Source organism: Salvelinus namaycush, chromosome 7, assembly GCF_016432855.1.
Source record: "Salvelinus namaycush isolate Seneca chromosome 7, SaNama_1.0, whole genome shotgun sequence".
NCBI classification, from domain to species: domain Eukaryota; kingdom Metazoa; phylum Chordata; class Actinopteri; order Salmoniformes; family Salmonidae; genus Salvelinus; species Salvelinus namaycush.
In genome coordinates this window covers 47890693-47917792 of record NC_052313.1, presented here as the reverse complement: position 1 = coordinate 47917792, position 27100 = coordinate 47890693, and the positions used below count along the sequence as shown (strand labels likewise).

At 43.8% G+C, this 27100-nt stretch overlaps 1 protein-coding gene across 1 annotated transcript; it reads left to right on the top strand.

Moving 5' to 3' along the window:
* The first annotated feature begins 1401 nt into the window (after positions 1-1401).
* Positions 1402-25520, top strand: LOC120050761 (heparan-sulfate 6-O-sulfotransferase 3-B-like). The gene is made up of 2 exons (XM_038997318.1): positions 1402-1949; positions 24749-25520. Exons 1-2 carry the CDS (start codon positions 1402-1404, stop codon positions 25518-25520), a joined length of 1320 nt encoding a protein of 439 aa, XP_038853246.1.
* The last annotated feature ends 1580 nt before the right edge of the window (positions 25521-27100 follow it).

Below are 27100 nucleotides of genomic sequence, written 5' to 3'. Positions count from 1 at the left end.
ATATTTATATATTTCTTAACTCCATTCTTTTACTTTAGATTCTACCGGTCTAATGTGCATTGCTCGTGTTTCCTGGCCCAGGCAAGTCTCTTCTTATTATTGGTGTCCTTTAGTAGTGGCTTCTTTACAGCAATTGTATTTTAGTCAATGCCACTCCGACATTGCTCATCCTAATATTTATATATTTCTTAACTCCATTCTTTTACTTTAGATTTGTGTATATTGTTGTGAATTGTTAGATACTACTGCACGGTTGGAGCTATGAATACAAGCATTTCACTACACCAGCAATAACATCTGCTAAATATGTGTATGTGACCAATAACATTTGATTTGATTTGACACACACGCACACTAACGTAGTATTTGCAAAGGTGCTTTGCTTTCCTGTAATCTAGGGACTGTCTGTCGCTATTGAACCTGTCCAAGGTTCTGAAACGCTATAGTCTAGTATAGACCGTTCAGTTTAGCACAGAGCTCACTTTAAATCCAAGAAGACATACGACATTTGTTTGAAAGTCATGTAGTTACTATTGGGAATTTGATAAACCAGAAGTTTGACATCAGAATTCTCCTTTGTAAGCTGACGGGAAAGGAATTTGATGTCCATTCATGGGGCTGGCCGGTGTAGGCTATAGGCATAATCATGTATCCCCGTTTCGATTGGCTTAAAAAGTAATGTTTTAGTGCGAACATTGTTATGGTGGCCAATGGGTATTTCACGTAGGCTATGTTCATGGATTGGTTGATTTTACAGCAAGTGATAATAAATGATTGGTTGATATGTAGATGGTTCTCTATCCTCCGCTTTCAATGTATTGCCCTGCGCACAGATGAACAATTGTTGTTGAGATGTTGACTTGAAGAGCCGGCCTTAAGCGACACAAAATTATTATTTAAAAACATTGTCGTGGTGACGCAAAGGTTTAAAATGAACAGTGAACCGGTAGGTTATAGAGAGATGCATGGGTAGTGCGTGTGCGCCTGGTGGTTAAACTACTAATAACAGCGTGATGCATTTATGCGAGCTTGCACTCGCCGCCTCCAGACAGTGCCGTTGTAGAAGAAGATGCTGAATCAGCTGCGCGCTCGTGAGATAGACTACCCTGGATAGGCTATGTCTCCTTTTCAAATTTCACAAATGTCTCCCTTGCTTCTGACAATAGAAGACAATACATTGGCACAGCGTTGGGAATAGTTTATTTTCACATTTTGCTGCTGGAAATAAATAGGCTGCCTGTCTAGAGAGATGTGCATCGCTCCAAAGGAGACATCACGTTTGACAACTGTAACCATCTAGGCTACGATGAAGCAGGGTGCACGAGGAGTTAGAGCATTTGGTTTGGCTGGAGACTTTATGTTACCGCTTATATCAATGGCATGACTATTTCACCACGCACAATGGAGCATAAATCCAACAAACTCATTTGGATTCCGATACTGGCCGTGGTCTTCTTGATGATTGGCTATCAGTACATTTGTCCAGCCGGCAGTAACTCTTGTCGCTTCCTAACTGGGGAGAAGTTGAGTGGAATGTTCCGCCAATATCACTCGGGGGACGACATTTACGCGTACCAAGAAGGGCTGGAGTCGGAGGGTTCCTCAAAAATTCTGTCCAAATTCAATTTTACTGACCGAGACCTTGAGCGACACGTGGATTTCAACATCAAAGGAGATGACGTTATAGTGTTCCTCCACATCCAGAAGACCGGTGGGACTACTTTCGGACGGCACCTTGTCCGAAACATTCACCTCGAACAGCCGTGTGATTGTATGCCCGGACAGAAGAAGTGTACCTGTCACCGCCCGGGCAAAGCGGAGTCCTGGCTTTTCTCCAGGTTCTCTACTGGCTGGAGTTGTGGTCTACATGCGGACTGGACCGAGCTCACTAACTGCGTGCCTGTAGTGATGAACAAGAAAGACAAGAAGGATGCTCAGAGGAACGGACGGTATGGGGTCTCAATTTGATTCTTGTTCCTGTAGCTAATCAGTAGAGCCTAAACTGTTTGTGGCCAGGAGAAACAGTGTGAGATGCAAGTGTACATTGACAGAATTAAATTCAATGATCAGATAGGTTTGAACGAATAATGTAGCCTATACTACATTTCTATAACAGGAACAATAGCATGCAACACGGGTGGCAACCTGGCCCTCAGGGGCTGCAGTGGGCAGGCTTTTGTTCCAACCCAGCATGGACACTGATTAAAATCGTTATGGTTTGTATTACAAGCCTATGATTAGCCTCTCTTCTGAATAGAGAGTGCTACAAGCTTGATTAAACGCATAGAAGACAAGGAGCTTGACTAAAGATATGAACAATTTCCCCCCTTGCACTCATGTTCCTGTTGAAAATGAATTTGCACTTTTCTGAAGGCTTTAACAGGCAGTAGTTATCCTCACAGAAGGCTACTGTAAATGATTATAAACAGCCTCTATGTCAGGGTAATTCCATTTTGGGGTAGAAGGGCTGAAACACTTCTAGTTAAAAAAGAAACAAGGTTTTTTACTTTTGGGTTCTGCTTGACATTACAATAATTTAATCTTCTTGTATTTTTGTTGGTGCATTTGTCCTCTTGTTGGTCCTGATCCCATACTTCTGACTGTAGCTTTAGGATGTACTGTAACTATAGGGATAATACAAGTAGAGTACTGTAGATTATCCCCATGGTTTCTATTGGTATCAAGAGTTCAAAGATAATCAACGATTATGAGGGTGTTATAAAATACCATAAAGACTGAGATAGTAAAACCTGAAACAGGAAATCTGGTACAATGCACGTAAGTCTTACAGAAATATGATTTGCTCGTATAAGAAGAATAAGCATGGAAATGAAACGGATCAAACGATCAGACCAAAATCATGGCACTGGTTTGTTAAAGTTCCAATGCAGTCATTTTAATCTCAATATCAAATAATTTCTGGGTAGCAATTAATTATCTTAATTTGAGAGAAAAAATCTCAAATAAAATGGTAAAAGATTAACAAAAATAGCTTGTTAGCAAAGAGCAATTTCTCAACAAAGATATTTTCTAAGACTGTCTGGGAGTTGTCTGAGTGGGGAGGGGATAACTGAAAACAAGCTGTTATTGGCAGAGAGGTTTGGAACTCTCTTTCTTATTGGTCTATTAACCTATTTGCCTCCTGGTGATGTCACCAGGCAACCCAAAATTCCACCCCACCAAAACAGGCTGAAATTTCAGGCAGCCTTATCAAACTGCTCTTACAGTAAAGGGCATTATCACCATTCTCACAATTTTACAGTATTATTCCTTCTGTGTCATATTGTGGAAATATATATAAAACACATGCAAAGCATGTTTTTGACTTAACTGGGACTTTAACATGGGAAATTGAGAGGTTGTCACTCTCAGAGTCTCCATGCCTATAGGCTAGCATGGAGCATCTACGGGGACATGATGGTCTTTAGTGGAGACAGAGCTGCCATCTGTCTATTGTTGCCCTCGGGTCATCTCACAGACACCCCATCATCTGGTCTCCCCTGGTCGAGGCTGTGTCAGGGCTGGTGCCAGGGCTCTGACAGCGTTGGCATTTCCAGGCAGTCCCCATGCAGCTCCAGAGCATGGGACGCTTCAGTCAGGCTAACGCATGAAAGGCCACATCCGATCCTGTCACATCAGACTACTTTCATTGGAGCGCCCAGCGTGGGTGAATGTGGATGTATCTCCTATTCCTAACCAACATGATCAGGATTATGCTCTGCCCCAAATGCTAAAATCCATCCATCCATCCATCCATCCATCCATCCATCCATCCATCCATCCATCCATCCATCCATCCATCCATCCATCCATCCATCCATCCATCCATCCATCCATCCATCCATCCATCCATCCATCCATCCATCCATCCATCCCTCCCTCCCTCCCTCCCTCCCTCCCTCCCTCCCTCCCTCCCTCCCTCCCTCCCTCCCTTCTTGACTTCCGTCCTACTTTACACATAATTTACCTTCACTTGACCAACCCCATCAGTGATTCATGTGAGATTACTGCCAATTACTAATAAGAGCACTGTACCACAGAGTCCAGCATGGCGCACAGCAGAAACACTGCTCCAGCCTTAGAATCTGCTTCATTTGTCAGGTCTGCTCTTGCACAGTCAGCTGCGAGAGAGAGAGAGAGAGAGAGAGAGAGAGAGAGAGAGAGAGAGAGAGAGAGAAGGCAAACCTCACTGTCTCACCCAAGTATAAAGATAACATAATTACCTGTTCTGGGGTCAATTCCATTTCAGAACAATCAAATTCAAATTGCATTGAATCATCGGCTATGAACTGGAAAACTGCCCATTATCTTTGATGACAGTTTATTTTCTTAAATTCATTGAAAATAAATTGAAGTCAAACCCTGAGGCTGACGGACACGGCTTTTACTCAGAGCCCGTGAACATTGGCTAATGTGTTTCTTCCATAAAGAGACACCACTACTAGAATAGAGAAAAATATATTATTAACGTTTTGCTTTGTTTTATAGGAGGAGAGATAAACCATCCTTCCCAGGGCCCACAGCAGCCTAGTAGTCTAATAATATGGGTTTTGTGCACAAAATCTAGTACACTGATGATTCAGCGTTGTCTTCCTCCTCCATGTTTCACTGGCACTGGGACCCAAAGCAGCCCATGAGAAAAAACCCATCTGGTGGCAAATTTCTGACATTAATCTTGTCCTGCACTTAAGTCAATTTCTCATCCGTTAAATCCCTCAGCTCAAGATTCCCATCTGAAGAGAAGGCTGTTTTATGTAAGCTCCTCTCCCAGTTAGTTCAGAGGGTAGATTGAAATTCAAACTGTATTTACATTGAATTTCAATTGACTCTGTGACAACCCATTTCACAAACACATATAACAAGGAAGTCACATCAGATAGGACGAAAATGAATAAGTCAATAAAACGGATAATATATGATCAGAAGGTGATTATCAGTGGAGGTGGAGCCCCAGGTGTATTCATGTACAGCAGATGTCTCACACTTCGAGGTGTGTGTGTGTTCCAGACACTCGGTATAGATCAGCAACACACACGCACGCACGCAAACACACAAAACCTCTGAGCATGTTCTTCACACATCATTAGACACAGCATCCCAGTTCTGACACTCATTTACCCTTTTTTTCTTCACATAAGGCAAGAGAGAGAGAGGTATGATTTCCGACATTAATTAGCCAAGTTGGTATAAGGTAACTCTGTCATTAGTGTGTTCTCTCTGTGTAGTTACTATAGACCTGGAATTAACTAGACCAGTGCTTCCCAAACTCGGTTCTGGGGCCTCCCAGGGGTGTAAGTTTGGGGGTTTTCTCTAGCACGACACAGCTGATTCAAATAATCAAAGCATGATGATGAGTTGGTTATTTGAATCAGCTGTGTAGTGCTAGGGAAAAAACCCAAACTTACACCCCTGGGAGGCCCCAGGACCGAGTTTGGGAAGCCCTGGTCTAGATCAAAGGTCCATTCAGTTATTATTTTCCATAGAAGTTGGTCAATTGATCATATGCCTTAATAAAGTCTTGTGTCAGCAACACTTTCTGCCAGCAATTGACTGGGAAGTCTTTCAAAAAACCAATGTGTCGTTGGTTAGGATCATATTCCAAAAATGTATCAGTCCCTAATCAGAACATGCAAAAACGTAATATATTCCATTGTAATGTAATATCATGCATTCTGCAGAGGTATTCAGAGGATAGTAGTAATCTCCACACTCCTTTACGGGAGATTAGAGATTACATCCTTTTATCATCTGGAGGCAGATTAAGGAGCAGATCCCAATGTATACACAAACTTGTTGTTCTTCATGTGTATGTATAGCACGCCACTAAAGCCCCGAATACAAGCCTGTTGTTCTTCATGTGTATGTATAGCACGTCACTAAAGTCCCAAATACAAGCCTGTTGTTCTTCATGTGTATGTATAGCACGTCACTAAAGCCCTGAATACAAGCCTGTTGTTCTTCATGTGTATGTATAGCACGCCACTAAAGTCCCGAATACAAGCCTGTTGTTCTTCATGTGTATGTATAGCACGCCACTAAAGTCCCGAATACAAGCCTGTTGTTATTCATGTGTATGTATAGCACGTCACTAAAGCCCCGAATACAAGCCTGATGTTCTTCATGTGTATGTATAGCACGTCACTAAAGTCCCGAATACAAGCCTGTTGTTCTTCATGTGTATGTATAGCACGTCACTAAAGTCCCGAATACAAGCCTGTTGTTCTTCATGTGTATGTATAGCACGTCACTAAAGTCCCGAATACAAGCCTGTTGTTCTTCATGTGTATGTATAGCACGTCACTAAAGTCCCGAATACAAGCCTGTTGTTCTTCATGTGTATGTATAGCACGTCACTAAAGCCCTGAATACAAGCCTGTTGTTCTTCATGTGTATGTATAGCACGCCACTAAAGCCCCGAATACAAGCCTGTTGTTCTTCATGTGTATGTATAGCACGTCACTAAAGTCCAGAATACAAGCCTGCTGTTCTTCATGTGTATGTACAGCACGTCACTAAAGTCCCGAATACAAGCCTGTTGTTCTTCATGTGTATGTATAGCACGTCACTAAAGTCCAGAATACAAGCCTGTTGTTCTTCATGTGTATGTATAGCACGTCACTAAAGCCCCGAATACAAGTCTGTTGTTCTTCATGTGTATGTATAGCACGTCACTAAAGTCCAGAATACAAGCCTGTTGTTCTTCATGTGTATGTATAGCACGTCACTAAAGCCCCGAATACAAGTCTGTTGTTCTTCATGTGTATGTACAGCACGTCACTAAAGTCCCGAATACAAGCCTGTTGTTCTTCATGTGTATGTATAGCACGTCACTAAAGCCCCGAATACAAGCCTGTTGTTCTTCATGTGTATGTATAGCACGCCGCTAAAGCCCCGAATACAAGCCTGTTGTTCTTCATGTGTATGTATAGCACGCCGCTAAAGCCCCGAATACAAGCCTGTTGTTCTTCATGTGTATGTATAGCACGCCACTAAAGCCCCGAATACAAGCCTGTTGTTCTTCATGTGTATGTACAGCACGTCACTAAAGCCCCGAATACAAGCCTGTTGTTCTTCATGTGTATGTACAGCACGTCGCTAAAGCCCCGAATACAAGCCTGTTGTTCTTCATGTGTATGTACAGCACGTCACTAAAGCCCCGAATACAAGCCTGTTGTTCTTCATGTGTATGTACAGCACGCCGCTAAAGCCCCGAATACAAGCCTGTTGTTCTTCATGTGTATGTAGGGCACGTCACTAAAGCCCCGAATACAAGCCTGTTGTTCTTCATGTGTATGTATAGCACGTCACTAAAGTCCCGAATACAAGCCTGTTGTTCTTCATGTGTATGTATAGCACGTCACTAAAGCCCTGAATACAAGCCTGTTGTTCTTCATGTGTATGTATAGCACGCCACTAAAGCCCCGAATACAAGCCTGTTGTTCTTCATGTGTATGTATAGCACGTCACTAAAGTCCAGAATACAAGCCTGCTGTTCTTCATGTGTATGTACAGCACGTCACTAAAGCCCCAAATACAAGCCTGTTGTTCTTCATGTGTATGTACAGCACGTCACTAAAGTCCCGAATACAAGCCTGTTGTTCTTCATGTGTATGTATAGCACGTCACTAAAGTCCAGAATACAAGCCTGTTGTTCTTCATGTGTATGTACAGCACGTCACTAAAGCCCCGAATACAAGTCTGTTGTTCTTCATGTGTATGTACAGCACGTCACTAAAGTCCCGAATACAAGCCTGTTGTTCTTCATGTGTATGTATAGCACGTCACTAAAGCCCCGAATACAAGCCTGTTGTTCTTCATGTGTATGTACAGCACGCCGCTAAAGCCCCGAATACAAGCCTGTTGTTCTTCATGTGTATGTATAGCACGCCGCTAAAGCCCCGAATACAAGCCTGTTGTTCTTCATGTGTATGTATAGCACGCCGCTAAAGCCCCGAATACAAGCCTGTTGTTCTTCATGTGTATGTATAGCACGCCACTAAAGCCCCGAATACAAGCCTGTTGTTCTTCATGTGTATGTACAGCACGTCACTAAAGCCCCGAATACAAGCCTGTTGTTCTTCATGTGTATGTACAGCACGTCGCTAAAGCCCCGAATACAAGCCTGTTGTTCTTCATGTGTATGTATAGCACGCCACTAAAGCCCCGAATACAAGCCTGTTGTTCTTCATGTGTATGTACAGCACGTCACTAAAGTCCTGAATACAAGCCTGTTGTTCTTCATGTGTATGTACAGCACGTCACTAAAGCCCCGAATACAAGCCTGTTGTTCTTCATGTGTATGTATAGCACGTCACTAAAGCCCCGGATACAAGCCTGTTTCTACTTGCTCCTTTCCCCTCTCTTTTTCTGTCTTATCATGAAGTGTTTTGAGTACACAGGTTTCACGACAGAGATTCTGTGTGCGTGGTATTACAGTAACAGCTGTGAGTGTGTGTGTGTGTGTGTGTGTGTGTGTGTGTGTGTGTGTGTGTGTGTGTGTGTGTGTGTGTGTGTGTGTGTGAGTGTGTGTGTGTGTGTGTGTGTGTGTGTGTGTGTGTGTGTGTGTGTGTGTGTGTGTGTGTGTGTGTGTGTGTGTGTGTGTGAGAGGTGAGTGCTGCATGTAGCTCACCCAAGACAACCCAGAGGATTGGAAGTGACTTGTTTAGAAGAAAACAACTGCTACGATTAACATGTCAAGCTACTGTAAATACTAACACTCCAGGTTTGAGTATTAGAGTAGTAGCATGCCATTGGCTGTGTCAAAGAATTTCAAAATACTTTTGTCTGACTCTGAATTGCTCTAATATAAGGTCATTTGAAATAGAGACATAAGTTGACTGTTTTCATGTCTCCGTAGCAAGTTATTTTCTGAGAAGCAATCAGGACATGCTCATAAGTGACATGTGATTGCTTTATTACCTGTTTGGCTATCTGTGTCTGTAGGCCTATGCTGTGGTTCCATGTATTACTGTATGTAGTTCCATAAGCAGTACATGGTCTTTCTGAGAGAAAGGTGACATGCTAACTCCTACAATCCTGACAGGCTGCTGTGCTCCTGACTTGTATAGTTTATCTTTAGGAAATGTCCAAGTCTTTGCAACAAAAGCAGGTTTCTGTCAATTGAGAAATATGCGTTGCTTTGTGCTGGGGGGAAAGTGAAGGCTGAAATACATTGTGGTCCAAGTAACTCACTGGAGAGACCATTATTCTTTGGTGTCTCCCCGCCTACCCACTGTCTCTCTCCCTTGCCCTCTCACCCTCGCCCTCCTTCTCCCACTCCCCTCTCTCTCTCAATTCAATGGGCTTTATTGGCATGGGGAACATGTTTACATTGTCAAAGCAAGTAAAATGGATAAACAAAAGTTTATCTCTCTTTCTCTTTCTGTCACACACACACTACCCAAGATCTACCCGGTAAATCTCTCATTTTACTCCACTGTCTCCACACGAGTATCCCTGGGGCTTTCCTGTAGCTCCCGAAATAGCATCCCAGATCTGAGACCATCAGAGAGCCACAGTTAGCTCTCTCTCTTTCTCTCTCTCTCTCTCTCTCTCTCTCTCTCTCTCTCTCTCTCTCTCTCTCTCTCTCTCTCTCTCTCTCTCTCTCTCTCTCTCTCTCTCTCTCTCTCTCTCTCTCTCTCTCTCTCTCTTCTCTCTCTCTCTCTCTCTCTCTCTATTCAATCTGAAATGGATCTCTGTGCTGTATCGAGTAACATACCTTCTCTGCCTTTTCTCCCGTGGGCTTGTAATGGACTGCACATTGTACTGTAGATGTGCAGTAAGTGTGTGGACATTTGTGTGTGTGCGTGTATGGGTGTGTGTGTGTTGGCACGTGGGTATAGAAAAGTATTATATTATCACCTCATGTAACAACTGGCAGAGCATTCCAGTAGAGGAAGTGATCTGTTCAGTCACGTTCACTAATTGCTCAATTAATATGCAAAACTCTATTTAATCCAACAGCATCAGCCAAACGAGTGGTGTTAAGTTATCACAGCGTCTCTAAAGGAAACAAGGATTTCACACACAGCTGTTCACGCTTGGCTAGCACGTAGCATCTTTCCCTGCTTTAAATGAGTGTTGCATCAGCATTCACTCTTCATCTGTGGAGAGAGACTATACACGCCGTCGAACAGAAGAGAGTGAAGAAGTGATCTGATTGGTCCCTAATACAGTTGAAGTCGGAAGTTCACATACACCTAGGTTGCAGTCATTAAAAATAGTTTTTCAACCACTCCACAAAATGTATTGTTAACAAACTATAGTTTTGTCAAGTCGGTTAGGACGTAATTTTTCCAACAATTGTTTACAGACAGATTATTTCACTTATAATTCACTGTATCACAATTCTAGTGGGTCAGAAATTTACATACACTAAGTTGACTGTGCCTTTAAACAGCTTTGAAAATTCCCAAAAATTATGTCATGGCTATAGAAGCTTCTGATAGGCAAATTGACATAATTTGAGTCAATTGGAGGTGTACCTGTGGATGTATTTCAAGGCCTACCTTCAAACTCAGAGCCTCTTTGCTTGACATCATGGGAAAATCAAAATAAATCATCCAAGACCTCAGAAAAACAATTGTACTCCTCCACAAATGGGTCTTCCAAATGGACAATGACCCCAAGCATACTTCCAAAGTTGTGGCAAAATAGCTTAAGGACAACAAAGTCAAGGTATTGGAGTGGCCATCACAAAGCCCTGACCTCAATCCTATAGAAAATTTGTGGGCAGACCTGAAAAAGCGTTTGCGAGCAAGGAGGCCTACAAACCTGACTCAGTTACACCAGCTCTGTCAGGAGGAATGGGCCAAAATTCACCCAACTTATTGTGGGAAGCTTGTGGAAGGCTCCCCAAAACATTTTACCCAAGTTAAACAATTTAAAGGCAATGCTACCAAATACTAATTGAGTGTATGTAATCTTCTGACCCACTGGGAATGTGAATAAATAAATAAATGCTGAAATAAATCATTCTCTCAACTATTATTCTGACATTTCACATTCTTAAAATAAAGTGGTGATCCTAACTGACCTAAGACAGGGAATTTTTACTAGGATTAAATGTCAGGAATTGTGAAAAAGTGAGTTTAAATGTATTTGGCTAAGGTGTATGTAAACTTCCGACTTCAACTGTACATGGTGACAGTCATTTACATTCAGGAAGAGAAACATTGGTTCCGTCCCAAATGGAACGCTATTCCCTATATAGTGCACTAATTTTGACCAGGGCCCATAGTGCTCTGGTTAAAACTAGTGACCTTTAGGGAATAGGATAACATTTGGGACTCACCCACTGAGAGAGATACACTACCAGTCCCATTCTGCCTAGTGTGAGCTCTGACGTTACTTGATGCTCTGTATCAAACATTCTCAGTGAGGACTTAGTGAGCTCAGTTGTCATAATTGGGGCTAGTTCGATTTTTTTACCTGACCATGATGATCTCTGGGCTCTAGTCATTACACGTGAATTACCCCAACAACATCTTCCAATCCTGGAACTGGCTTGAGCATCAATCAGTCATTTAACAAAATCAATCTCACACTAGAGTGAATGAATCTGTTCACTCCCAAACTTGGCTGTACGGGCCGGGGACAGTGCTGAGAGTGTGAATGGACAAGAGGTCAGTCTGACCGATAGAACTGGAAGGAGTTTCATTCTATTTCTAGGATCTGACCTTACTCTACAGACAGCTCAGGCAGGTCTATCAACTCCTGTGGAGTTGTCCTCCCTGCAGTCTCTAAGAAGGGGCTTTGTATATATAGTATCTATGCTCTTTTATCCATCACTTATCATATCATTCTCTGCCTCTTTTTTGTCACTTCTCCCTCTCACCCTCTGTTTGTATTTTTCTTAGACCCTGTGGTGCAGCGAGGGTTTATAATGTAGAGCTCCAGCTCTTTGTTGTGTCGTTGTGTCTGTGTGTCTCCCTGTCCCTCTCTGCCTCTTCTTCTGTAACTCTCTCTCTCTCTCTCTCTCTCTCTCTCTCTCTCTCTCTCTCTCTCTCTCTCTCTCTCTCTCTCTCTCTCTCTCTCTCTCTCTCTCTCTCTCTCTCTCTCTCTCTCTCTCTCTCTCTCTCTCTCTCTCTCTCTCTCTCTCTCTCTCTCTCTCTCTCTCTCTCTCTCTCTCTCTCTCTCTCTCTCTCTCTCTCTCTCTCTCTCTCTCTCTCTCTCTCTCTCTCTCTCTCTCTCTCTCTCTCTCTCTCTCTCTCTCTCTCTCTCTCTCTCAGTGAGGGGTCATTAAGTAGATCTCTATACCAGACTGGAGAGGATATCTCCTACAGTCTGGCTGCTGGCAGTAGTCACACAGCTCCACATGGCTCTGGCTCAATGGACACACTGATGATCCAACTCCCATCTGATCGTTTCCCACACTAATATAACTCCCATACTGACATTCTACTATTCTGAAAGAAATGTTTAGGCGATGTGATTTTGTGTTATCTTCAGTTCCCTGTTTTGACAATCTTTCAGGCCCCTACAGTAAGTATTGAATGAATCTGCCACTAAGTATAGTAACATTGCCAGTGGTTGGTTGGTTAATGGTTCATGGTAAATGGTTAATTGCCGGTTAGTGATCAGTTAGTTAGTGGTTAGCTCTGATATCTCTTCATTCTCTATCTTTCTAGTTCTTGTCTCACTGTTGGCCTGCTGCCTCTACCAATCCCAACGTGCTGGATACAAACATGACACTGCACGGTTCAAGGACACAACCTCCATTCCCAGCAGCAAATTCCACCTCTTGCAGGGGGGGCGGGGAGCAGGAGGTCACAAACTCACACCCTCTGGGTCTCCTGCAGGGAAGCTAATTCACACAACAGAAAGGGGTGTCGGAGAGTGTTTGAGGGTGTTAAGTTTGGGAATAGGACAACCGATTGGGTTATTGTGAAGATGAAAGTGTATGATAGAAAATGGTACGCCTCTTGTAGCCTATGTGGGTGAATGTGGCTTCAGTGTGGTGTTAGTGACACCTTTGAATTGGATTTGCACTGGTTGTATGGTACAATCCCCGAGAACCATCAACACCCTAGCTTCAGTGTGAAGTAGAAACCTCCACCTCTTTCAAACCACTTATCTACCAGTATCACACAATATGGCTGAAGTAAGAGTAGGGTAGGAACGCTAGTACACAAGTACCAGGTCAGGCAACCGTGATTTATGAAAATGTCTGATGAACCTATTCACCTCGTTGGATTGGAATCACAGACAGTAGTCTCAGTTTGGCCAAACTTCCTATGGGGGGGACTTAGTGCACAGACTTAAAACAGTCAACACAGCAGTAGAGTAAGAGATGGTGCTGCAGTGGATAGCAGCCATTTTACAGGCTCCTGACCAATTCTTATTTCTGTTGTGCATAACGTCTTCGCCATAATTTCCTATGAACGAAAACAGCTTCTGGACAGAACAGCGACCACTAACCTCGATTTGGATGACAATTTATACTACAACGATTCGACAGCTCTGGACTTGCTGCTTACTCCAGACCAAGCGCTAATCCCCGGGACTTGAAAGAGGAAGCGACAGCGCAAGACAGGCAGACGAGCCACCACCCTGACGAGATTATGCCTCTACCCTCTGTTCTTTTGGCGAACGTACAGTCACTAGAGAACAAACTGAAGAACTTTAATATTCAATGTTTCTCGGAGTCGTGGCTGAACAAGGACATGGATAATATACAGTGCATTCGGAAGGATTCCGACCCCTTGACTTTTTCCACAATCATCTCAGCAGCACTCCACCAATCAGGCCTTTATGGTAGAGTGGCCAAGCGGAAGCCACTCCTCAGTAAAAGGCACTTGACAGCGCGCTTGGAGTTTGCCAAAAGGCACCTAAAGGACTCTCAGACCATGATAAACAAGATTCCCTGGTCTGATGAAACCCAAGATTGAACTCTTTGGCCTGAGTGCCAAGTGTCACATATGGAGGAAATCTGGCACCATCCCTATGGTGAAGCATGGTGGTGGCAGCATCATGCTGTGGGGATGATCTTTCAGAGGCAGGGACTGGGAGACTAGCCAGGATCGAGGGAAAGATGAACGGAGCAAAGTGCCGAGAGATCCTTGATGAAAACCTGCACCAGAGCGCTCAGGACCTCAGACTGGGGAGAAGCTTTACCTTCCAACAGGACAATGACCCTAAGCACACAGCCAAGACAACACAGGAGTGGCTTTGGGACAAGTCTCTGAATGTCCTTGAGTGGCCCAGCCAGAGCCTGGACTTGAACCCGATCGAACATCTCTGGAGAGACCTGACAATAGCTGTGCAGCGATGCTCCCCATCCAACCTGACAGAGCTTGAGAGGACCTGCAGACAAGAATGGGAGAAACTCCCCGAATACAGGTGAGCCAAGCCTGTAGCATCATACCCAATAAGACTCGAGGCTGTAATTGTTGCCAAAGGTGCTTCAACAAAGTACTGAGTAAAGGGTCTGCACCGATCTGATTCAGAGGGGTTAAATGCGGAAGACACATTTCAGTTGAATACATTCAGATGTACAACTGACTAGGTATCCCCCTTTCCATTTCAGTTTTTTTAATCTTTAATGCAGACTATACTATTTACCAAGAGAGTTTTCATCAAAATGTTTCATGGCTATCTATTTTCCACTACAAACCGATGCTGGCACTAAGACTGCACTCAACGAGCTGTATAGGGCAATAAGCAAACAAGAAAATGTACATACAGAGGCGGTGCTTCTATTGGCTGATGATTTTAAAGCAGGGAAACGGAAATTAGTTTACCTTCATTTTTACCAGGATATCACCTGTACAACTAAATGCAACACAAATCTACATCACCTTTACTCCACACATAGAAACTCATACAAGGCTCTTGCCCTTCCTTTGGGCAAGTCTCTATCCTCCTGATTCCTGCTTACAAGAAAAAATTCAAACATGAAGTACCAGTGATGCCCTCAATATGGAAGTGGTCCGATGAAGCGGACGCTAAGCTACAGGACTGTTTCGCTAGCACAGACTGGAATATGTTCTGAATCCTACTATGCCGGCTCTGACGCTCGTCGGATGTGGCAGGTTTAGCAAATTATCACGGATTAAAAAGGTAAACCAAGCCGCGAGCTGCCCAGTGACGCGAGCATACCAGATGAGCTAAATGCCTTCTTTGTTCACTTCGAGGCAAGCAACACTGAACTAGTGTTGTCACAATACCATCATTTTGACTTCAATACCAGATTTAGTATCACAGTACTCGATACCATCACGACACTTGATACCAAAACGATACCAAAACGATACCACGGCAAAAAATGTGGCATATTAGCCACCTGATCCAGACAGATAAACTCAGCTACCGCTCTGTTAAATGGTTGGGCATCTTTTGAGCGCATTTTTTTTTTTTACATCAACATATTTCAGAGACAGCCATATATACATGAATTAAACAATTATACAATCATACAATCAATTAGACATTTTTTTTGTTTCTCAATCTAACTGCATAATGGTAATAATTTATTTGAATGGTAAATCTCTGTTGATAAATGTTGTAAATCAACATGTAGCCTTATCCACAAAACAGGTGAATACATATTCAATAGGAGTGTGTTGAGTTATTGAGCTTCTTTTAGCAGATTTCATGGGGCTACAGATGACAAACAATCTGTTTCTCTTCCATTTGGGACTTATTTTATTGTACTGATCAACAACATTTGTATAGAAGTATCTTATTTTATAAAAATGTGCGCTGTCTCTTTAACCAGTAATAACTTCATTCATAATGCAGTTAGTTCGCTAATGAGAGACCGAATAAGTGAATTAATACAATTTTGGCAATCAGCATTATTTGCTGATTACATTTTGCTGATCACAAACAAAGGACTAGGGTAGTGAATTGATGTCAGATTTATCTGTAAGCTAGCAAGGAAAGTTATCCTACAAAGCTGGATGCTACCAGTATTTCATTGTAAAGTGCTCTAGCCTGTATAGACATTGTTTTGTGAATAATAATTAACAGTTTCAACATTTCTACAGGCAATGTCGCATTATTCAAGTGTGTTAACTTCTGTGCAGCATGAGTGGGTATCTAACATAATGCCGCCCAGACTCCCAGTGCAGGTTAGCAATGAGTAAGTGGAACAGGCATGCTATAACAAGGGGTCGGCTGTGCTTATAGACAGTATTGATCCGTGGGACACATTTGACAGAAGTACCGAAAGTAACATAAATTCTAGCACCTAGTATCGAAAAAGTACAGACGTTTTGGTATACCGTGCAACACTACTCTGAACCATGGATGAGTGCACCAGATGTTCCAGACGACTGTGTGATCTTGCTCTCCGTAGCCAATGTGAGCAAGTCCTTTAAACAGGTTAACACACAAGGCTGCGTACTCATAGCATGCGCTGACCAGCTAGCAAGTGTCTTCACTGCTATTTTCAACCTCTCTCTGACCCAGTCTGTAATACCTACATGTTTCAAGCAGACCACCATAGTCCATGTGCCCAAGAACGCCAAGATAACCTGTTTAAATGACTATCGCCCCGTAGCACTAATCTGTAGCCATGAAATGTTTTGAAAGGCTGGTCATGGCACACATCAACAGCATCATCCTCAAAAGGTTCTACAGCTGCACCATTGAGAGCATCTTAACTGGCTGAATCACCGCTTGGTATGGCAACTGCTTGGCATCCGACCGCAAGGCACTACAGAGGGATGTGCGTACGGCCCAGTACATCACTGGGGCCGAGCTCCCTGCCATCCAGGACCTCTATACCAGGCGGTGTCAGAGGAAGGCCCTAAAATTTGTCAAGGACTCCAGCCACCCATAGACTGTTCTCTCTGCTACCACACGGCAAGCGGTACCGATGCACAAAGTGTGGAACCAACAGGACCCCGAATAGCTTCTATCCCCAAGCCATAAGATCGCTAAATAGTTACCCAAATAGGTATTTTGCCACAACTTTGGAAGTATGCTTGGGGTCATTGTCCCTTTGGAAGACCCATTTGTGGAGGAGTACAATTGTTTTTCTGAGGTCTTGGATGATTTCTTTTGATTTTCCCATGATGTCAAGCAAAGAGGCTCTGAGTTTGAAGATAGGTTTTGAAATACATCCACAGGTACACCTCCAATTGACTCAAATTATGTCAATTAGCCTATCAGAAGCTTCTAAAGCCATTACATCATTTTCTGGAGTTTTCCAAGCTGTTTAAAGGCACAGTCAACTTGGTGTATGTAAACTTCTGACCCACTGGAATTGTGATGCAGTGAATTATAAGTGAAATAATCTGTCTGTAAACAATTGTCGGAAAAATTACTTGTGTCATGCACAAAGTAGATGTCCTAACCGACTTGCCAAAACTATAGTTGGTTAACAAGAAATTTTGTGGAGTGGTTAAAAAACAAGTTTTATTGACTCTAACCTAAGTGTGTGTAAACTTCCGACTTCAACTGTACATATCTACCTCAATTACCCCTGTGCATCGACTGGTTCCCCGTGTATATGGCCAGTTATCGTTACTCATTGTGCATTTATTCCTCTAGCTATTCTTTTTTTATTAAGAATCTCTCTCCATTGCTGGGTAAGTAAGCATTTTACTGTTAGTCTACACCTGTTGTTTATGAAGCATGTGACAAATACAATTGTATTTGATTTGAGCCATTTTCCAGTAAGTGACTCAATTCCACCTCATCAAGCCAGTGTGTGTCCTTAATGGTCATGAATGAGAATTGTCTTGGCTAATATTGATCCCATGTTCCTCATTTCCTCTACGGCGTGAGTTCCTTGAAAGCCTAAGCAAGCGAGGGGGAGGTGAGGGGAGGCAAGGGGGGAGACAGCAAGAGCGTCAAGTTCGCCCCACACACTCCGGGAAATCAATGAGAGGCAGTCTGCACTGCAGACGAAGGAGACTTGGAGATCAGGCCATAAGAGGGGCATAGAAATAGACGTAGAAATAGAATTCTAGGTCTATGGGAATGCAAGGTGTTTCAACAACTATTGCTCCTGTTTTAAGTGTCCCATCCATTCATTTATGTTAGTCATTGAGTGTTTGTCTGATATAGCAGCATACTGTTTTCTTAGAGTTGTATTTTTTTAATCATATGAGTTTGTGTCCAAGTATCTTCCCGACTATCATGGGTCCGAGTACCCATAACACCCTCTGTTTCCCTCAGACATTTCTAAACCAGAGAAATATGTCAAAAAGGTCAGCAGACACTGCAGACACTGTATAGTTTGCTAAAGGCCAGTGGATACAAGTCCAGCCGTGTTAAATGCGATAAGCCAACTTCGCCCATTTCGTTTTTTTATATTTGACCAATTATCTTTATTCAACCATCCATCAGACAGACACTGGGAGTTCTGGCAGGGCAGTATTGATTGCTTGTCCAGAGTGCCCAGAGTGTTTCCATGCACTGTTGAAATGGTCAGTTATGAATGATTGAGAGACACTCATCTTATTAGGGTGGATAGAGGCCTCTCTCTGCCACTGGGTCAGATGCATCTGAAATGGCACCCTATTCCCTATACAATCCACTACTTTTGTCAAATAAGTGCACTACATGGAATAGGGTGTCATTTTAGACACAGCCTTTGCATTGACCATGCCAGAAGATGAGGGGTGTTCTTCTGAATGAAAATGATTATGTAGTGGTGAATTACGTTGTTGCTCATTTACATATTTTCCCTAAATTGCGTGGTTTACTATTTTATTTCAATAAATATTAGTAAATTATATCGGCTTCTTACAGTGCATGTTCATATTCCTTGTTGCAACACAATTTGAATTGAAGTTCCACAGGGATTTTGTGAGAGCAACACAGAGAGGAGCTGGGCTAATTTGCCTGCACTTCTCTGACTGAGCTCTGTGGAAATAGTCGTTTGTCTCTCAACGAAGTCATCAGACAGGATCAGTCCTCCAGTCGCGCTAATAGAATCCGAGCTGTCTCATTACATTATGGAAACCCAGTAGAAATCACAGATATTCATGAGAGGAGTAGCAACCCGCTACAGCTGTTTAAACAGTGGGAGGCAGTTGTAGTGTAGACGGTCATCTAAGGTCAGGGTTAAAGTACCCGTTTGAGGACGGTAAGCTAGATCTGTCCATGTACCCGCAGCGTTGAACCTTTTACTGCAGTGGGCTGAATAAGGGTCACACAGAGTGTTTCTTGGTAGTCTTCAAACAAGAAGACACCTGTACCATGTCAGATATAGAGTTGAAATGTATTACATTTTGAGTTTGCATCCCAATATTACACTTCATATACATAATGGAATACTGAAAAATATAACAACCGTTTGACATAAACCCACCAGATTTTCTGTGTTAAAAAAAGAAGAATGTTTATTAATTAGGAAATTAGGAAAAATATGAATAACATTCCACCCATGAGGCCACTAGGTCATTTGACTGCAGGAAAGGTCTACACAGAAGAAATGGAGAAGATTCCCCATGTAATGAGAATGTTTAGTTGGCACGATGTCCCATTTTAGTTAGGACAAAATGATTGGGAACAAAGTGGCAGCCAGCTAAACTCTCTTTTTGTCACCGTATGCAGATGGGCCCTAAGCATTGTTTGACTGCCATTTATAAGGGATCATAATATATGTATATAAGCACATAGAGTATATGGGATTTGGCATTAAATAGTTTTGGAATTTCACATTTTCAGCTTGTTTTATTTAGATTTCATCCCCTTTTAAAGATGACTGGCGCTAACACGGTAAAGCAAGCCCTCAGGCTCTGGTCAGCTTCAAGTGACTGGAGTTCTTTCTGTGCTGTAGAAATGAAACAAGTGTACTGAACAAAAATATAAACGCAACACGCAGCAATTTCAACAATTTAACTGAGTGACAGTTCGCATAAGGAAATCAGTCAATTGAAATGAATTCGTTAGGCAACAGCTCTGGTGGACATTCCTGGTCAGCAGACCAATTGTACACTCCCGCAAAACTTGAGACATCTGTGGCATTGTGTTGTGTGACAAAACTGCACATTTTAGAGTGACCTTTTATTGTCCCCAGCACAAGGTGCACCTGTGTAATGATCATGCTGTTTAATTAGCTTCTTGATATGCCACACCTGTCAGGTGGATGGATTATCTTGGCAAAAGCTCACTATGTAAACAAATTTGTGCACAAAATCTGAGAGAAATAAGCTTTTTGTGGGTATGGAAAATGTCTGAGATCTTTTATTTCAGCTCATGAAACATGGGACCAACACTTTACATGTTGCATTTATATTTTTGTTCAGTATATATGTAAATGCATGGAGTGTAGCCAGTCTGTAAGTCAACATCCATCCTGTTACAGAATATGACATTCGCCCAAGTCAATTACACACACACACACACACACACACACACACACACACACACACACACACACACACACACACACACACACACACACACACACACACACACACACACACACACACACACACACACACACACACACACACACACACACACACACACACACACAGACAAGTAATCGGAGCACTTTGACATTCGCCCATTCATGTCAATAGGTCACTATGAAAGAATAGAATGATGGAGCTAGAATGTCTGGATTGTGTGGAGACGTATTGATGGGCCTGTCCTGTGGTTAGCAGCCCAGATGTAGGATCTTAATTGGACCAGTATTGTCACAGCAAAATAATCCTGCAGCAACAGGATTTGAACGGTTAGTCCATAATGTTACTTGAACAGTGGTTAGGCTATTAGCTGGTCAAAATTTAGTAACATGAAAAGTGAAATACTCTTAATATAACTGTGCGTTAGTGCGGGTTTTCTGTGAATGTATGCATTTCCCGCGGTGCAGGAAAATTATCAGCAACAAAAGAGTGATCAAATAAAGATCCTACACATCTGTAGGTGATGGAGGTCTAAAATGCCCTCTTCCCAGAAACACTGTGTAGGCAGCAGCTCTGGGAGTGTGTGTCCATCTCTCTGTACAGCTCTGGGAGTGTGTCCATCTCTCTGTACAGCTCTGGGAGTGTATCCATCTCTCTGTACAGCTCTGGGAGTGTGTGTCCATCTCTCTGTACAGCTCTGGGAGTGTATCCATCTCTCTGTACAGCTCTGGGAGTGTGTGTCCATCTCTCTGTACAGCTCTGGGAGTGTGCGTCCATCTCTCTGTACAGCTCTGGGAGTGTGTGTCCATCTCTCTGTACAGCTGTGTGTCCATCTCTCTGTACAGCTCTGGGAGTGTGTGTCCATCTCTCTGTACAGCTCTGGGAGTGTGTCCATCTCTCTGTACAGCTCTGGGAGTGTGTGTCCATCTCTCTGTACAGCTCTGGGAGTATGTGTCCATCTCTCTGTACAGCTCTGGGAGTGTGTCCATCTCTCTGTACAGCTCTGGGAGTGTGTGTCCATCTCTCTGTACAGCTCTGGGAGTGTGTCCATCTCTCTGTACAGCTCTGGGAGTGTGTGTCCATCTCTCTGTACAGCTCTGGGAGTGTGTGTCCATCTCTCTGTACAGCTCTGGGAGTGTGTGTCCATCTCTCTGTACAGCTCTGGGAGTGTGTGTCCATCTCTCTGTACAGCTCTGGGAGTGTGTGTCCATCTCTCTGTACAGCTCTGGGAGTGTGTGTCCATCTCTCTGTACAGCTGTGTGTCCATCTCTCTGTACAGCTCTGGGAGTGTGTGTCCATCTCTCTGTACAGCTGTGGGAGTGTGTCCATCTCTCTGTACAGCTGTGGGAGTGTGTGTCCATCTCTCTGTACAGCTCTGGGAGTGTGTCCATCTCTCTGTACAGCTCTGGGAGTGTGTGTCCATCTCTCTGTACAGCTCTGGGAGTGTGTGTCAATCTCTCTGTACAGCTCTGGGAGTGTGTGTCCATCTCTCTGTACAGCTGTGTGTCCATCTCTCTGTACAGCTCTGTGAGTGTGTGTCCATCTCTCTGTACAGCTGTGGGAGTGTGTCCATCTCTCTGTACAGCTCTGGGAGTGTTTGTCAATCTCTCTGTACAGCTCTGGGAGTGTGTCCATCTCTCTGTACAGCTCTGGGAGTGTGTGTCCATCTCTCTGTACAGCTCTGGGAGTGTGTGTCCATCTCTCTGTACAGCTGTGGGAGTGTGTGTCCATCTCTCTGTACAGCTCTGGGAGTGTGTGTCCATCTCTCTGTACAGCTCTGGGAGTGTGTGTCCATCTCTCTGTATAGCTGTGGGAGTATGTCCATCTCTCTGTACAGCTCTGGGAGTGTGTGTCCATTTCTCTGTACAGCTCTGGGAGTGTGTCCATCTCTCTGTACAGCTGTGGGAGTGTGTCCATCTCTCTGTACAGCTGTGGGAGTGTGTCCATCTCTCTGTACAGCTGTGGGAGTGTGTGTCCATCTCTCTGTACAGCTCTGGGAGTGTGTCCATCTCTCTGTACAGCTCTGGGAGTGTGTGTCCATCTCTCTGTACAGCTGTGGGAGTGTGTCCATCTCTCTGTACAGCTGTGGGAGTGTGTCCATCTCTCTGTACAGCTCTGGGAGTGTGTCCATCTCTCTGTACAGCTCTGGGAGTGTGTGTCCATCTCTCTGTACAGCTCTGGGAGTGTGTGTCCATCTCTCTGTACAGCTCTGGGAGTGTGTGTCCATCTCTCTGTACAGCTGTGGGAGTGTGTGTCCATCTCTCTGTACAGCTCTGGGAGTGTGTGTCCATCTCTCTGTACAGCTCTGGGACTGTGTGTCCATCTCTCTGTACAGCTGTGGGAGTGTGTGTCCATCTCTCTGTACAGCTCTGGGAGTGTGTCCATCTCTCTGTACAGCTCTGGGAGTGTGTGTCCATCTCTCTGTACAGCTCTGGGAGTGTGTGTCCATCTCTCTGTACAGCTCTGGGAGTGTGTGTCCATCTCTCTGTACAGCTGTGTGTCAATCTCTCTGTACAGCTCTGGGAGTGTGTGTCCATCTCTGTACAGCTGTGGGAGTGTGTGTCCATCTCTCTGTACAGCTGTGGGAGTGTGTGTCCATCTCTCTGTACAGCTCTGGGAGTGTGTCCATCTCTCTGTACAGCTCTGGGAGTGTGTGTCCATCTCTCTGTACAGCTCTGGGAGTGTGTGTCCATCTCTCTGTACAGCTCTGGGAGTGTGTGTCCATCTCTCTGTACAGCTGTGTGTCCATCTCTCTGTACAGCTCTGGGAGTGTGTGTCCATCTCTCTGTACAGCTGTGGGAGTGTGTGTCCATCTCTCTGTACAGCTCTGGGAGTGTGTGTCCATCTCTCTGTACAGCTGTGGGAGTGTGTGTCCATCTCTCTGTACAGCTCTGGGAGTGTATCTATTTCTCCCCACACTCTCAGTGCCAGTTTAATTCATTTACAGCCTGTGCTGTGGTCGAATATCCATTACGGCTTGGAGTGTGTGTGTGTGTGAGTGCGTGTGTGTGTGTGTGTGCGTGTGTGTGAGTCTGTGTGAGTGCGTGTGTCTGTGTGAGTGCGTGTGCGCGCACGCTCGCGCGTGTGTGTCATGAGAAAAAACTTTGTTAGGATCTATTTCTGCTGACACATTAAAATCTCGGTCGATGGTAGTCTGCCACCTGACAATAATCTCCTAATTACCTTTGAGGGTGGTGTGTGTGTCCCCTGCACCAAAAGGTCAACAGTCAGATGGTTCTTTAAACAACAGTCACAGAGCCATTATTACCACTTCAGTGGTGCAGACTGACATTTCACTTTCCTTAATTACTCCTAAGAGTTTTGGTAGAAATCAATATTTGTTCATCAGTATAGAGACAACATCTGACATACTCTGACTACTCAACGCCATTGCTCACCGTTGAGAAAATCCTGTTCAAGCAACTCAGTTTCTGTTCAGGCAAAATGTTAGCAATTCAGTGTTGACTATGATATCTATCGTATAAAACGTCTGTTCCTTCTCCATCCGAATGTACAAGTGAATGCTTTGTGAAGCTTCGTCTCCTCTGGCAGTCTCAACTCTTTTGCTACCCGCTCCTCATAAATCTCGAGCAGCTCGCCGTTAGGAATCTCTAAGTGAAAACAAGCAGCGCTCTACATTTGACACAGTCTGACTCCATACAAGATGTTTATTTTGCCGTGTAGCTGCAGCTTTCAACGTTTTAGTCTTGATCTCAATTCTCAAACTCCCGTCGTACCTGTCGGGGGGGGGGGGGGGGGGGGGGGGGTACTATTTTTTCCCAAAATTGATTCTATTTACTACACTCTCATCTTTAGCCTATATTCCCCTTTTTGATTTAGAAGAAATCCTCCAGGGATTGGATGTTCGATAAGTTAATCGTTTCCAGTAAAAGGACAGTAGGACAACATGCTACTTAGCGCAACATGCTACTTAAATGTAGCTATTTGTTATGCAGTGAAAGGAAGGTACCGAGGTACGCATATTCAGGAGCTAGGGAGGCCTAGCAATAGGATGAGAAATATCTTTTACTCAGAATTAAAAATGAGATAGTCCACTGTGCTCTCAGCTCATTAGGATCACTGTTTAGAGAGAGCGTTATTAGAGTTTCCTATCTTCTAATGCTGGCTATTTTTAAATGTGAGAAATATTCATTCATTCTTCATTCTCATTGCCCCATTTCCACCTTTTTCTCTCTCTCACATGTTCAAATAATTATAGCTCATTGCCAACCCCTAGCTCATCAGTGAGTGTTAGATAGAGGGAGGGAAAGTGAAAGACGTGTGCCAGTCTCACTCGCTCTAACTCTCCCACTTCTCCCACTTCCCAGTTCTGTCATTACAGATTGGAGAGCACGGAGGAAAGGAGACAAGGAAAGGAGACATGGAAAGGAAGGAAGTATTGAAACTAATGTCTCTTTCTGTCTTTGCTGCTGCAGGAACTTCTACTACATCACCATGCTGAGGGACCCTGTCTCCCGCTACCTGAGCGAGTGGAAGCACGTGCAGCGCGGCGCCACCTGGAAGACAGCCCTGCACATGTGTGATGGCCGCTCTCCCACCCAGGACGAACTGCCCGCCTGCTACAGTGGCGACGACTGGACCGGGGTCACGCTGACCAACTTCATGGACTGCCCTTCCAACCTGGCCAACAACCGGCAGGTCCGCATGCTGGCCGACCTCAGCCTGGTGGGCTGCTACAACGTCTCCACCTTCACCGCCGGCGCCGAACGGGAGCGCGGCCGCGTCCTACTAGCCAGTGCCAAGAACAACCTCCGCAACATGGCCTTCTACGGCCTGACCGAGTTCCAGCGCAAGACGCAGTACCTGTTTGAGCGGACGTTTGGCCTGCGCTTCATCCAGGCTTTCACGCAGATCAACAGCACGCGGGCGGCTAGCGTGGGGGTGGGGGAGGGGGCTCTGCGGCGGCGCATCGAGGGGCTCAACGCACTGGACGTGGAGCTGTACGAGTATGCCAAGGAGCTGTTCCTTTGGAGGTACCAGTACAGCCGCCAGACACAGCACCGGGAGCAGAGGCTGAGGAGGAGGCAGGAGAGGCAGGAGGAGAGGCAGTGGCTACACCAGCACAGGGCCCCCATCTCCAAAGCCAGGAGGGAGGAGGAGGAGAGGGAGATAGAGGGGGTGGAAGGGGAGGAGGTGGGAGGTGTAGCCACCACAGAGGACTACAGCAGCCAGGTGGTGAGATGGTGAGGCCGTAACACCCATACAAGGACTAGTACTTCCTGTCAGTTTCTCTCTCTCTCTCTCTCTCTCTCTCTCTCTCTGCCTTGGGCTGCCCAATGGTGTCTTAATCTTTCAGATAGATGTATTTATTATTACTATGTATTATGATGTTGTCAACTTTTGTTTCTCCTCTCATGCAGAGTTTATTGTGTGTGTTCATTTTCTAATGCTTGTCTGTTTTTCAAAGTAGGTGAACAACTCTAGGGTGTCAAATGAACATTCTACAAGATTTGATCAGAATCTCCATGGGACTGTACGTAAACAAAATTAGCGCCTCAGGATTCTTAAAAAGTAATGTGGTTCGCTTAGGGTTGCAAAGGGAGGGTATATTACTGGAAACATTCGAAGTTTACCAGTAAACTACCAGGATTTTGGTAGCTTTCTTTTTGTATTTTATCAGATGGCATCTACTGGCCATTTTGGGTACTTCAGAATATCACAGGTGTCAGTAATTATCTATGGCCCTCTATGTGGCCTTATCACATGTAAAATGTATAAAATAATCAAGTAAGATGATTCTAAAATAAGAAATTAAATGAAAAACCTGTAAAATATTATCCTAATATAAACCATCAATCAATACCATCGGTGTTTAATATGCGGATTTCAGCATTAAACACCTTTATATTTTTTCACACACTGTTGTAAATGTTTTGGCGAACATTGTGGTGGCAGTTGTGAAAAGAAGTCAATAGTTGGAAGAGTTGCAGAGTTAAATGAAAATAATGCCATTCTTAATTAGATGCTTTTTTTCATTAATTAGGCTATTTTCTCTTGAACCATATGATCTATCCACCAGAAACTCATGGACAATATGGACATAGATATAAAAAAAATGTATACATATATGAATATAAATATTTTTAAAGTTATTTGAGTAAATTACCAAAGTTACCAAAGATTACATTTTAATTACCAAAATTACTGAAGATTCCGTTAACTTAGCTTTACAACTTAGGACTTGCTCATGATTTCTAAAGTAAGATATGTTAGTAAATAACACAATAAATGATTCATTAACCACCCTCCCATACTTTGGTTATTTAGGACAGGACTTGTATTAGTTTACCTTGTAAGTTTGCTTTCCAACTATGAGTTAGTATGTACAGTTTGATGGTATTCAAGACATTCACCTGTATGAAAGTTGTGCATTAAATGTACGCAGCATACCACTGATTTCCAAGCTTTCCAAAAGCTGTCCTTTCTTCTGCTTCCGTTCACATTGTGTGTTATTCATGACAAAGAAAAGTCTTGATGACATCCACTTCTCTTTGCACGCTTTCTCTGTCAAATCCACGAACGCACACACGCACACACACACACACTCACACACACACACACACACACACACACACACACACACACACACACACACACACACACACACACACACACACACACACACACACACACACACACACACACACACACACACACACACACACACACACACGTAGACACACTCACTGTGTGATGGAACTCTGTTTAAGATGTTAGAAATAAACACCGGGGGGCACAATAGGCTGGCTGTCTGAACCAATTAGAGC

What these genes read in the sequence shown, in the direction of transcription:
- LOC120050761 (XM_038997318.1), top strand. Translation starts at nt 1,402, where the DNA reads ATGGAGCATAAATCCAACAAACTCATTTGGATTCCGATACTGGCCGTG. An exon ending in GATGCTCAGAGGAACGGACG is followed by an intron (nt 1,950 to 24,748) that starts GTATGGGGTCTC and finishes TTGCTGCTGCAG; the next exon opens with GAACTTCTACTACATCACCA.